Genomic DNA, 13,270 nt, shown 5'->3' on the forward strand with positions numbered 1-13,270 from the left:
TTACAAAATCTGCTGGCGCAAAAAGTTTCGAAAGAAATACAAAAACAGTACAATCTCAAGAATGGAGTTTAGCTGGTAAAAAATAATGTTAAAGTACAGACATTAAAACTAACTACAAATACGAATTCACTTGTGAATGGTTAAACGTCGAAATATAGCTACAGTGGCGGACAAACAACAAAAATCTAAAACTACTCTTTAGCACTGATCAAACATTCGGAATAAATACAACGACAAATTGATTTTAGAGCTGTCAAATAAAACTATCAAGCGTAGTTGTCAGTATGTCGTATTTGTCATTATAGCGGCCATGTTTGGTACTTGCAACCCATATTGCAAACATGTGTTTCATATTCTTTTGCCTAAGTTTTGGGCGTTCTAAGCAAAACAAAATAAACAAACAAATAAAGAAAGAAATAAACAGTCAATAAGTATTTCGAAATTCGAATCTTCACACAAACTAAATGAAATAAATACACATGCATATAGTGATGCATTGAAGTTTATGACACAATTATTCAATCATATTTAAAATTATGACTAACTACAAAACTTCGAACAATTCTAGTGCAAAGCTATTCTAAAACATATCAATCAACATCGACTACGTCAAACAGCTATATAGATGATATAATAAGCAGCTACAGTTGGAATCAATTACTAAAGTTTTACTATTTTTTACTTTCGACTCTGAGATAGTACAATTGACTATAAGCTGCAACTTGCATCAATCATGGTTGGTTATACAGTCGAGAACATCTGTCATATGTAAAATTATTCACTTCCTGAAGATATGTGCCATGTTGATTTCTTCCATTTTGAAAATGTTCTTATATACAGTGACCCAGGCGCAAATGATCAAAAAGCTGTTTATTCACATGTTACCGTCTATGAGATAACGTATATCAGGTTGATCGAGAAGAGAAGTTAAATACTTGATGTACTGAGCAGCAAGTCGTAAGATGTCTCTCTTTGGAATTTTTTTCGATGAATCTAAAGGCAGATGTTCTCTTAACGTGGCAAATGCTGCGCGAAATACTCGTTGACGTTCACGCTCTTTTAACGCAGCGTTTGGTCTGTATCGTTTTCTTTTTGCAGGTTTCTCTGTTTCTTCCATTTGTCTACTTGAACTTTCCTTGTCGTAAAAATTGACCTGAAAATAATTTGGATAAACAGAGCAAGATGAAGCAAACGTGCTTTTCTTTCCAAGCGTCCGAGGCATGACTTACTTTTCGTACATACAGCCAGGCCGAACTTTGAGTTAAACCAGTTTGTTCGGTCGTTGACAGCTCACGGTAAATGACACCACGATTTTGTAAGGTGGAAACAAAAGTATCGGTTCACATTAGAAGCGTTTATAGAAGGATTGGATTAATTAAACACAACACCTACACACGTATTTATTGAAAAATGACGCGTTCTTGGTCGGGTAGTTTTTGTAGTCTGCCGCTAAAAGGTTAAAATAAGATAGTACTTGCATTAACGGTGGCCCATCCTACGAGCATATATCTCTGCAAAATCCATTTTTTTAAACAATGTACCACTTTTAAGTTTTCCACAAATGGCACATCACCGTTTGACTTAGTCGCCATCGACACAAACTTGGTACTGCACTCGTGTATAGCATATAAAAGTAATTTTTTTCAGCGTCGGTGTTATTCCCTGGTTGCGTTTAAGTAGATCACTTACTAAAGATTTTAGGGTAACAATCTTTATTTGATTAACACCTCTTGCTACCACTAAATTTAGGCCGACTTTTACTGCGAGATAACCAGCCGAGAGTGTACTTGACCTATGTAAACTATAAAGTAGATTATCCTCATCACCGGAATCGCAAGAAGTAACAAAACATCCCGCATTCAAAGGATGACGACCAAATGGCTGGCAAGGAAATACCAGAACATGATAAAAGGGTGGCAGAAGGAAATACAATGAACGCAAAACATTGAATTCAAAACTTTCTGTTCCCCGCGATTCTTCATAAAATTGCCAACATCGAACAACTTGACATTAGATCACATAACTAAATTGTACACCAACGATACCGTGCCATTCCAAGTCTAAAAATTTTCCGAAACTTCGCAATATTTTATGTCATCTTGTGCAAGGAGTAATGGAGTACTTCACCAAGGACACCAAACCGTTACAAGTCTGGCAATTTGGTAATTTTAAAAATATTTTTTCTCACTTTCAATATTCTTGATTTGGATTATAGCTGGCAAGCACTAATACATTGCATTACGAATCATGTTGAAAACGTTTTTTTGCATTTTGCCTGTTTCCTGTCTTTCTCACTCCGCGTGCGCCTCTACTCCGTGACGAAACTCCGCCACGCTTCTCGTTGAAAGGAATGTAATTATGATCTTCATCGCTGGTGTCCGACGTTGAGTCAGATGAAGCATTCTTTCGGCATGACTTTTGAACATTGATCATGGCACTTGATCGTTCATCAAAAGTAAGTTCATTGACATTGCTAGTATTATCCAATCTTTGTTTTTGTGTCGTTTTGATTTTAGTGGATTGTTTCACCATTTTACGTTTTTTTACAGTGTTATGTTCATCGTCTTCACTTTCTTTGTTAATTAGGCGGTTAACAACTCGCTTCACACGTTTACTTTTTATTTTTTTAGCGCCTTTGTATTGAACGGGGAAAAAAGCATCAATTTTCAAATTCACCTTAAAAAATGAATGGAGATAAAGAGCGTACATAGCATGAAAGACCAAGATACTCTATATTATGTATCGCTTGATTGTAATAAGGATTATAAATTGTTGGAAAACAGGTCCAATGCATTGGATTGCAATAGCGAAAATTGTTGCCAATGAAGAATAAGACATATTACAATTTAATACGTGAGAAAATGTAGCTACGCTGGAGAGTGAAATGATGATGAGAACGGTAAAGAATCAAAACTACTAAACCAGTTAGTCAACTACAAAATCAAAATGTATGGACATATCGCTCGAAGAAACTTTTAACTTCAACAGTGTTTCTTCGTCGTTGAATCCACGTAATTTTTTTGTGGGAGTTGCCATTGACGCAAAAACACTTTATCCACGCGTCAATTCTCAACATGAGCAAAGCAGAACCCACGTCATTTGTCTCAACATGAGCAAAGCAAGAACCCACGTCATGTGTGTCTTTTATAGAAACACTAACTTCAATGAGGTTGTAAAAAATTTTTAGGATAATAACTTCTTCGTTTTTTACCTCTTTGCTGTTAAGACGTTTTAAAACCGGCAATAAAATTTCATCTGTCTTTACTTTGGACCAACCAAGCTTTTCTGAAGCATACGTAAAGATAGTTAAAGAAAAATACGACACAAGAATGATTGCAAAATAAGAAAACGATATGGCAATCATATATTTTTTATATACGAAACATATTTCGATGTTTCATTTTCTTTTGAACAAAAGGATATAATCTTAGGCCATGAAGGTCCGGATTTGCCCATGAAAATGCCTCTTTAGAATCATCAACACGTGGATTGAGATAAGCTTCAAAAACTTGTTCAGAAGGGAAACCAAGAGGAAGTTTAGCATTTCTCTGAATTAAAAACATATAGTTAAACTTTAAAGAACGAAAAAAATCTTAATAAAAATGAACAAGTTGTGAAAATTTCCCTCGTGAAAAAGTTAGTGACTGTTGATGTTGCGTAGAAAGACATATTAAGTAGGCCAACAAGCAGTTATCGACAAAAACTAACCAGTTTCTTTTTTACTTTACTTTCTTGAAAAGAACGAGAGGATTTTTCATAAAACCAATTCCTGTTATGCAAACAGACGTATGAACTGCAATAACTTGAAAAACAGATTAAGTTTTCGACAAGAGGAAACACAACGATATGGGGGTTCAAGAGGTCCGAGGGGTGGGTATTGAAGTATTGTAACCCCTCCCCAAATCCTCATAGTTCGTCAAGTGTTTGCCACAAGCGCGATGATTGACTTACTTCAGATTTTGTAATTTCACAATTCCTTCTCCAGAAAATTCATTAATCACTTCCATAGCAGAAACAATCCCTATTCCTGACGCAAATTCAGGAATTGCCACAAAAGAATTTTGTTGGTAAACAGATGACATGTTGTACATGTATGTAGATAGCCACAACAGCTTTTATCATCAATACAGGAATCTTAATGATAACGAAAATAACAAACCTTGAACACCTTCAGTGTAGTCACTTCCAGCAAGCATTGCAATTAGAATTAAATTCAAACGATCCAGTCCTTAAGTAAACAAAAAACTAAAAACATTAGCAATAAAAATCATGACAAAGCGCAACGACTTTAGGACAAGAAAAATACCACTAGGGGCAAAAATGCTTATCATAAATCATCATCTACGCAATGAATTATTCAAAGTTGAGGTATGAAAATTTAGGTATTTGCATGCAAGTTGGTCGTTTAAAGTTATTATAAGATAATTATTCCAAGCTTAATGGTTTCGCATACTAGTATTTTGTAAGAAAATTGGCACCTCTCTTTCACCCATCTAGCTAAGACTAAGAGGTGTGGACTCCCTCGCTATCACCTCTATATATTCATTCACGCACTAAGTTAGTTATTTTAATTTAGTAAGTCCAATTTAATTATTCTAAGTTAGTTATTCTAACATATTCTAACACTAAGCTACTTATTGTGAGTTATTCTACCTATTTGAGCTTTTGAATCGGTTTTAATTGTCAGAAAATATGGGTGTAAAACAAATTTTAAAAATCACCTTTGAATTTCTTCCGTTCACATGGAAAATTTGAGAAAACAATTGAAATGAAATGAAATGAAGTGAATGCTTCATGTAATATTACATATAGACTTACCCAACATACACTTGACATCATCTTCCTCATACAACTCTGCGTCACGCTTTTGATTGAAAATGTTTCGATAAACTTTTCTTGCTCCAAATAAAATAATGTCGCTATCTTCAGTAATAGACCCATCACATAAATCATTTTTATTCAGGGTGGCACATTGAGCCTCAGCTTCCATTGGACTAACAACATACGGGATTCCAAATAACTGTAGTAACTCCTACAAATTTATAATAAAGTAATGGTAGTAAAATATGATAATACTCTGAAAGATCAAAAAGCTGAATCATCAACAACTATTTCATTATGTTTTAATGATGTTACACAGTAACCAAAGTTATTGTGAAAGGAAACAGTTGCAGCCTGGGACCGATTAAGGAAGAAAGTGACTAAGTTTGAGGAAGCTGGACAGCTGGTGCATACGCAAGCAGAGCGTCAAAATTTTTTTATGAAGAAGCTTCTTTAAGGGAATCATCGCAAGGGTCATTTGTCGAGCGGACGAGTTTTGTGCTGGCCTACAATCTGCAGTGGATGAAGCAGTTTCTTCGGCAATGGCAGTACGAAGAAGTACGCATGCTCAGGTTCTATCTACCGAGCAATCAGGAAATCATAATCCCTCAGCTATCACTACAGCAGAGAATTCACAAGAGACCAAAGCGATAATGACGGTATTAACAAAGAGAAAATGCATCTTAGATGCTACTTCCCCTGATCATTAAAACAGGCCAGGTTCACTGAGGGATATAAGTGGATATCAAAAGCGTCCATTGCTTTGTCCACACATCCATCAAACAGCTACTTTCTATGTATGATCTGGAAGGGTAATTATGTTGGCTTCATTTTACCGTTTGAATTGCATTCATACAAAGCGTTTTTTAAAGTTTGTCAGAGTAATTTCATTGGTTGAGGTTGAAAGCAATTGACAGATGTGTCGGTCGACGGCCTGTTTGACGCTTCTCGGTACTAGCTAAGTTTGGGGAGTTGAAGCGACTCCAGGCTTGAAGCTTCAACCCTGGTTACAAAGAGTTTAAGTTGGTTAGAGAAGTTCGTAAGATGGCTCCCCATCCAGACCTTAGATTATTAACAGATGCGTCATGTGAAGATTTTTTTCTGTAGTGCTCACGTGCCATGTGCGACGGATCGATTAGCAAAAATGCAAAGTACAATTTCTAAACCATTCAGAGCGTAGTTGCAGTTTTTATGTTCGCAACGTCCAAATATGTCTTGTTACAATGAATGGTTTTATGTAAGGCTCGCTACAACTTCAAGGCTTCCACTAAACCTGCGACCGGGAGGAATCTGCTAACCCTCCAACACTCACGGCCAAAATATTTCTGTCGATGATGATGTTTGATAATAGCTTAGCCACAGTATAGGGAATATACAGTAGGGCCACTTCGCTGTGCAAATGGCTGCTTTATATTTAATAAGATTACTGGCTACCGTAAGCCATTTCATCATTCTTATTGATCAGAAATTCCAATTGACTGGTTGCCATTATGGTTATCACATGCGCAATGAGATATGCGTGGCACAAAAATTCAATGGAGTTGCTTTACTGTATGTTCTCTATACTGTGGCTTAGTAAAGGACTCCAATCAACCCAAAATATGTGCCAGGTTGCTAATGCTTGCACCTAACTATTCATGTGATAAGTATGGTAACAAAAGATATTAAATAAAACTAAACATAGATTGCAGTTGACTAAAATAAAAAAGCTTTCTAGTCCATCTGACTCACTTGGCTGTCTTTATACATTTCGTCCGTGACCGTGGCAGCAAGACGACTCTGACGTGTTCTTTCTTCCTTCAAATTCTCAAGATCATCATCTAATCTCATCTGAATTTCATCAAGTTCCTCCTGTCCAGGAAAAAATCGTTTTATCGCAAAAAACGAAACCGAGAAATGATAATTTTCATTATAAAGTAAAACGTGCATTTTGTCTATGACAGACATATCTTCACGTTTCTTACATATGTTTTTCCTTCAAACTCATTTACTGTGCCAGGATCTTCACCTTCAACAGACGGAGATTCATCCAGGTTCTCAGCATTAATAAAAACATCAGCAACGGATGATGTAGACTGGATAGACCCACTTTCACAAGTAAGCGCACCTTTGGAAATTATAATATCATTTTTTAATTCTGATGAATGCATGATATGGGAAACGTTTCTACCGGAGAGTAACTTCTCGATTAATCTCTTTTTTTCGTTTATCTCTTCCTCTAAATCATCAAGCTCAGCCTCAAACGATCTCTCACATTGGGATGAAACTTGTTCTTCAATTAATGTCTGGTTTTGTTCAGTAGAAGCAATTGCAGGCCGAATTGCTTTATTTTCAACTGATGTGTTGATTGAACTTTCATTGCTGACGAAAGTCGGACTAACTGCTGACGAATTTTTGATATTTTTTAGTTCCGTTTCTTCAGCAATACACACATTCATAGTATCATCAGTTTTTTCATCAGCGCATTTCGAATTAAGCTTATCGTTTGAACAAATTAATGCCTCATTCTTCCACACAGCTGATTCCGAATTTCTATCTTTTCTAGTCACGTCCTTTAGTCTTCCAGTAATGTCATATGAACTTTGTGTTTCAGAATAGGAAGAATTACAGGCTTCACGTAAAGGATTCAAAGCGAATTCTTGTGGAATTTCACGTTCAAATGTTGTTTCTGAATGCTTCGGCGCTTCAGTTAGATTTGCATTAATGGGAACACCTTGCACCTCATCACTTGCTTCTTCATCTGCAGTAGAATCCACAGTTACCGCATCAATGCACAAGAAACTTTAGGTAAGTCTTTCAAAACAAATGGTTGAACATCCATGTTGCTATTCACATAATCTTCAGGAAAGAAACCTCCCGCCATTTGCGTCTCTTCATTATTTACTACTAAAACAAAATAGGAAACTGTCAAGAAATAAATACAGTAGAGAGTTGCATTTAAATGGTTCAAAAAGATTGGAAACACTTGGCTATAAGAGCAAGCGCTCAAAAATCAGAGATGAACAATGTACTTTTAGTCTGATGTGCCTCGTTTCGCTTGATTAAGATGTATTGAGCTGTATCTTCAGACATTATTTTCTGTGACTCAACAACATATTTTGAGTTCACATCGCCATCAACAACGTCGTAGACAAGTTCTCCAGCTCGTTTATCGTTCATTACTTTTCGCAGTGTTCCTAATCTCTGAGTCAACTTTCCACGTTTCAAAAGATGGTTGAGTTGAAAATTGGAAAAATCATCTGATTCCTGTATAAAAAAGCAACAATCCATACACAATGCGTACCATCGCACAACCAGAAAATAACTACAAAACAATCTTTTTGAGATATTTCAATGATGGATTCAATATACGTGTTTACCTCAGGCATATCAATCTCTTCATAACGTGAATGTCGTTTGCTTTTCTCGTGCATTTCAACGATCATTTCGTGTTGAATTTCGTAAGGTAGACTTCGAAATTCTTCAGAGTCTATATTAACATCAGTGGTATCCTAAAGCAGGGAATAATTTGACCGTATAGTTGATGATTTAACAAAGTCTATCAAAACGCACACCTGTATATGATGCGAACCGAGGAAAGATTCATCTTGAACTGCGCTAAAAATACAAAAAAAAGTCAGATTAATTTATTACAATTGCTTAATAGATTCTACAAAATGGGTCTGGAATGTTTTTAAGCCGACACTGTTCTCTACGCTAAGGTTTATTGGTTTGAGAAAATAGAAGAGTTCACAATGAATTTTGGTTGGTAATTTCATTTATTTTCACAAAAATATCGTTTCGTGTGTAACCATTTTTTTACAATTATCTATTACTTTTATAAGTGTAACTCAATCACACAAGCAAGTAAGGTGTTTGAAGAAACATATCGAGAAAAAATTATTTCAATTGCAACTCAAACATTCGTGTAGCTGTATGTCATGTTTAAATTAACACCCAATGAACTGTTCAATAAAGCTGGGATATGGCGGAAGAAAATATGATGATATCACGTGGAGAAATTAAGAAATGTATGTTCTCAAGGAATCGGACCATCTCTCAATAGTGCAGCCAGGTAGCAGAATTACTCCCGCTGAAAGATTACCATTATTCGTTTCTTTAGAAGTCTATAGCTCTCGTGGTCAATGAACACAAAAATATTTGCATAACGGGAGTTAAAGTCGAGATAGATACGTTACTTCCATCACTTCTATACCTGGTGGTTTGAATCTCATCTGGTAATGGCGGTAATTCAAATAAATCTTTTTCTGATACATTTTCATCTAAGGCGTTTATTGATGATCGTTGGCTAGGTATCAAAAGTAAAAATAAATGACAATTATTACATATATGTATGGGCAGATTCAATATTGATACAAATTAAACGGGAAAAGCACTTTTGACCTCTTTCAGCTCTACTGTAACATGCATCACAAGCATTCGTGCAAACTATATTTAACCTTTTACGTCCAGTTACACTTCCAATTGCACGAGATTTCAGGTATTTTTTCAAAACTTTTTCTGATAATTTTTGAGCTTTGGTCTGTGCAGTCAATCGCATTGTTCTACGTACAGCCTACCAGGATATAAACCAAAAGCTATTGATCTATGTTAACAACAAAACACATGCGAAATCAATCATGGCCAAATGCCAGCATTGTAAACCAAGGGTTTAGCCAGAGACCCGTCCAATGGTCTTTTTGAACGGGGATTTTTGAAAGTAGACTGGCAAAAATAAACAGCAATTTGCATGTTCTTTTCATTTTCATATTGTTAAAAAATACAAATTAGAAAAAGGAAAAGGCACTCAAACAGTATTTCAAAGATGCCACAATCAAGACCTATCCTTGTAATCTGTGCAGCATTTTTAAGGTTTGATTAGCAACTTGCTAGTTATTATACTTGTAAATGGTAAATAGTAATACACAACATAAAAAAGAATTGCATCAAAATTAAATATTTTTCTCTTTAAGTCTGAAAATTCAAAGTTTTTCAACAAAAGCTTGTTTAAAGCAAAGAGTGAAAATTGACTGAATTTCTGGGCCATAATTTTACTGGCAAGCATGACTCTTCTCCCCTAGTAAAGTTCTGGCTAAGGTCCCATTGTAAACAATGTTTAAGATACTTTAACAATGCTTGGAGTTCTGAATGGAAAGTAGATTGGTTCTATCAAGATGAACAAGGGTATAGTGATAATCACTAAACATAACCCACCAATGTCTTTTTCTTAAGTTCTGGAACACCACCATCAAAAACAAAAATTGGTTTTATTCTATAATAGAGTAGCTTGCAAATTCTTTGAAAAAGAAGTACAAGATGAGCATTTGGGATGGAACTTCCATGCTGATTTTTCATCCCATAAAGAGCCTGGTTAAGCCATAAACTGACATCTAAATGTAATATCTGTCAAGGAAGTAGTAAAAAACATGTACTGCATCTTTAGAAGAATCAATGATTGAAAATTCACACCACTTAATGAAGAACAATCCATGATTTATTTTCAATGCAGGGACTGTGGAAGATCAATAATTGGGGGGGGGGGTTAATATTCATTTATGCATGTTATAATTTGTTGAAAACAACAGACTTCAAAGTACCATGCATACATCAATAATAGCCCCCAATTATGGTTTTTCCGTGATTTCTGCCACAATTAACCACAAGCCAGTCAAGACTGGGCAGTAGCAAAATGTACAAAAACTAAACATAAAAGTACACATATGCAGACAACCTTTGGACAGAAGAAAACTTATAAACCTGTGATGCTGTTTGTCAGTTGTCACCAAACTAAAACCAAATCTTACTAACTAGCTAATAAAACTGATGAATAACATTAACATTATATCAATTATCATAAACTTCTCACTCAATACTAATAAATCAATAAAGCTTGATTTATAATATACAAGCTACAACTGGCCGAACTGACGGTAAACTATTTAACTTTACATAATACGTAATTTAAAAGATACCAACAGCAAGTGTTTTATTTTCAAGAGATTCCATATTGATTGACCGGCCAACTGGCTCCAATAATTTCCAAAGGCCATTTACACCCATAGTTCATAAATTAATTGTTCCTCTAAACCCGGTTTAAACAGTTTATTGAGGTTAATTAATCCGAATTTGACAAAAATCACGAAATCTCTTCGGACTCTAGGTGATCGAAATGTACTTAACAAATTAAAGTTAACTTTAAGGCTACTTCGTGTTATTTAAATGAAATGACTCATATAAGTAAACAAGAAACTACATTTTCCACGACATTTCCAAACAATTTTATGTTTTTTAATTTTATATTTTTTATTGTTGGTTAGTATTTATGTCAATCAATGTGCATATTATGGAAGTTGTTACAAGTGATTTTGAGATGAAGTTGCATAACGGCTGCTGCTCTACAGTGTATACATGCACATTTTGTCTCGATTTGAATGCTGGAATGGTGGAATGCTTCAGCTTCAATCCTTTGGAAGTTAAATTTGTAAAATAGTGGTGGTTGAATAACCTGAATGGTGTGACGACAGATGATGAATGGACCAGAGGCCCGCAGTGTTATTTAGTAAATGTTTTGACCCAATTAATTTATAATTTATGCTTTGTTGGCCAGACGACAGGGAAGCTATAAAGCTTTTAATTATACATTGTTTACAAGTCGTTCGAAGTAACATTGGTATTTATTCTGAAGAAAATATTGTAAACCATGTGAACCATTCTTCTCTTTAAATTAGTTATGAAATGGAAAATTTCATGAATGCAGAGGTAACGTTTATTTGTATTAGCTAGCTTAAGCTCACCACGAATAAGACGAAAACGAATTTTGTTTGCAATGCGCTTTTAGGATTATTAATCGCAGATTTTCTCCCATAATTTAGCGAATTTCACTAAATGCGTAAATAGCTCGTAGTAAAATAGCAAAGAGGGCTTCTTTCGTGATAATTATAGAAAAGTTGAAAATGTAACTTTGTTATACGTCTGGCTCAAATGGTTTTTCAGTTCAATTTATTAATTTCAGAATGTGTTATTTCAAAAAAATAAAGTAAAAATGTTTTAGTAGGTTTATAAATCCATAAATCTATGTAGGAAGGTGCTTTTCGATAGCAGTTTGAAGGTGTGTTGTGGAGTAATGCAATTTAGTTGTGTTTAGTCGTATTCGCATTTAGTTTTCATGTTTAACGTGACAGATGGATTTGAATGCTAAACATGACGGTTGGAAACGACGACCACACCACAAATCATACACTCTTTTATTACACTTATTTAAAGAATAGGTGCGCTACGCGTTTATTTGTTTAGCTTCGTGGTCACATCGTTACAAAGTAGATCAATAAACACATTATAATTAAATGTGATAGACGTTAGCATTTAGAAGTATAAAAAAGGATCTTTATTGTTTAAATTTATTTCATTTCGTTTTCATCTTTTGGAGGACAGTCATCAGTAGCTATGATGTGATAATATTTATTTTTGTACATTATTGTTAAGAATAGCAACGTTAAAGTGTTTGATATTCAAGATCGTCCGAAGAATTTTGAACACCTGCCCCCACTGAGTCATGAGCAGGTACGCAGCTATGTTTTTTTGGCTTTTTAAGGATGAATTTCCACTGCATGGCTAAGACATTCTTGAAAATCTAATTTTCTATTAAATGTGCTCAACGTGTGCAGTCAATTGAATTAAATTTTACTAGAATCAATGCAAGAAAGATATACTCAAGGAGACATCCGGCTTTAATATATCCCTTACTCAAATGTTATTCTTATTCAGATAAAACAAAATCTTTTGCCTCTTTGTGAAAAACTTTCGTGTACAAAAATTGTACTAAGCGCTGAAACTTTTGTGAAAACTTTTTACTTAATGTTCTTTTCAGCGCATGTTCAGTGAAAGACCTCGAATTATCGAGGCTGGTGCCTTTACAAAAGCTTCTCCAACTAAGGAGAAGAAATTTCATCGCCGTGTTAGGTATGGAAGTATTTATTATAATGTTTCATGTGTCAAAGCCACGCGAAACATTTGCATGTACTCTGTTCAATCTCTTACAATACAACAATAAACTTAAAATGGACATTATATAACTAGAAGGCTTCTCTTCCAAAATCTGAAACCAGCAATGCTTCTTGTTCCAATCCTTCAAAGTTTAACTAAACGAAACGTCATTACGTCCGTAAGCTAAAATATAGGACTTCGCCAACGTCGAATTATACATAGCTACGCTTCAGTAAATTTCATTATCTATAAAGTAAAGCCAAACATGGGGAATTACATATGATCCTTGCTTGGGATATTGATGTACAGTATTAATGAAGTTGTATTCTCCAATAATTGTGAATGCCTCATTTTCTCTATAGTGACTCCATTGCCAATAATTACACACCGTCCGCTTCAGATTTGAGTGCTTTTACTATTTTTGAGGCAAGACGATCAACACGTAGCAACGGTTAGTGTGATTATTGTTCGTCTGTATAGAAGAATT

General features: G+C 35.0%; 4 protein-coding genes across 5 annotated transcripts in view; 1 reads left to right on the forward strand and 3 right to left on the reverse strand.

The window, feature by feature from the left end:
• Positions 1–874: 874 nt before the first annotated feature.
• LOC124447068 (helix-loop-helix protein 2-like) lies at positions 875–1,592 on the reverse strand. Its single transcript, XM_046997971.1, has 2 exons — positions 1,542–1,592; positions 875–1,153 (listed from the first exon to the last, which is right to left on the reverse strand). Exons 1-2 carry the CDS (start codon positions 1,590–1,592, stop codon positions 875–877), a joined length of 330 nt encoding a protein of 109 aa, XP_046853927.1.
• Positions 1,593–1,695: 103 nt separating this feature from the next.
• Positions 1,696–7,572, reverse strand: LOC124445505 (DNA excision repair protein ERCC-5 homolog). The gene is made up of 9 exons (XM_046996231.1): positions 6,786–7,572; positions 6,553–6,672; positions 4,819–5,032; positions 4,160–4,228; positions 3,952–4,027; positions 3,709–3,769; positions 3,424–3,548; positions 3,212–3,296; positions 1,696–2,676 (listed from the first exon to the last, which is right to left on the reverse strand). Exons 1-9 carry the CDS (start codon positions 7,257–7,259, stop codon positions 2,239–2,241), a joined length of 1,662 nt encoding a protein of 553 aa, XP_046852187.1. The 5' UTR covers positions 7,260–7,572; the 3' UTR covers positions 1,696–2,238.
• LOC124445506 (DNA excision repair protein ERCC-5-like) lies at positions 7,266–10,975 on the reverse strand. 2 transcript variants are annotated; one of them, XM_046996232.1, is made up of 8 exons: positions 10,773–10,975; positions 10,015–10,190; positions 9,261–9,376; positions 9,017–9,109; positions 8,376–8,418; positions 8,181–8,312; positions 7,833–8,067; positions 7,266–7,707 (listed from the first exon to the last, which is right to left on the reverse strand). In XM_046996232.1, exons 1-8 carry the CDS (start codon positions 10,858–10,860, stop codon positions 7,580–7,582), a joined length of 1,011 nt encoding a protein of 336 aa, XP_046852188.1. In that variant the 5' UTR covers positions 10,861–10,975; the 3' UTR covers positions 7,266–7,579. The 2 variants fall into 2 exon arrangements, with proteins under 2 accessions (XP_046852188.1, XP_046852189.1); XM_046996233.1 differs by having other exon boundaries at positions 7,266–7,704; positions 10,773–10,969.
• A 176-nt stretch (positions 10,976–11,151) lies between these two features.
• LOC124447070 (dynein axonemal heavy chain 3-like) overlaps positions 11,152–13,270 on the forward strand; it is a 32,260-nt gene continuing 30,141 nt past the window's right edge. Inside the window, 4 exon segments of the mRNA XM_046997972.1 lie at positions 11,152–11,559; positions 12,283–12,360; positions 12,668–12,759; positions 13,146–13,234. Coding sequence (XP_046853928.1) covers positions 11,536–11,559; positions 12,283–12,360; positions 12,668–12,759; positions 13,146–13,234 — 283 coding nt within the window. The 5' untranslated portion in view covers positions 11,152–11,535.

The sequence above is a fragment of the Xenia sp. Carnegie-2017 genome, unplaced genomic scaffold (genome assembly GCF_021976095.1).
Source record: "Xenia sp. Carnegie-2017 unplaced genomic scaffold, XeniaSp_v1 HiC_scaffold_22, whole genome shotgun sequence".
NCBI classification, from domain to species: domain Eukaryota; kingdom Metazoa; phylum Cnidaria; class Anthozoa; order Malacalcyonacea; family Xeniidae; genus Xenia; species Xenia sp. Carnegie-2017.

Coding starts and splice junctions, on each gene's coding strand:
- LOC124445505 (XM_046996231.1), bottom strand. CDS start 7,259: ATGAATGTGTGTATTGCTGAAGAAACGGAACTAAAAAATATCAAAAAT. Junction 3,549..3,708: donor GTAAAGTAAAAAAGAAACTG/GTTAGTTTTTGT, acceptor TTTTTAATTCAG/AGAAATGCTAAACTTCCTCT. Junction 2,677..3,211: donor AACGTCTTAACAGCAAAGAG/GTAAAAAACGAA, acceptor TCATTTTTTAAG/GTGAATTTGAAAATTGATGC.
- LOC124447068 (XM_046997971.1), bottom strand. CDS start 1,592: ATGGCGACTAAGTCAAACGGTGATGTGCCATTTGTGGAAAACTTAAAA. Junction 1,154..1,541: donor TTGTGGAAAACTTAAAAGTG/GTACATTGTTTA, acceptor AATTATTTTCAG/GTCAATTTTTACGACAAGGA.
- LOC124445506 (XM_046996232.1), bottom strand. CDS start 10,860: ATGGGTGTAAATGGCCTTTGGAAATTATTGGAGCCAGTTGGCCGGTCA. Junction 10,191..10,772: donor AAATAAAACACTTGCTGTTG/GTATCTTTTAAA, acceptor TATTACATTTAG/ATGTCAGTTTATGGCTTAAC. Junction 9,110..9,260: donor AGTGTAACTGGACGTAAAAG/GTTAAATATAGT, acceptor TTTGATACCTAG/CCAACGATCATCAATAAACG.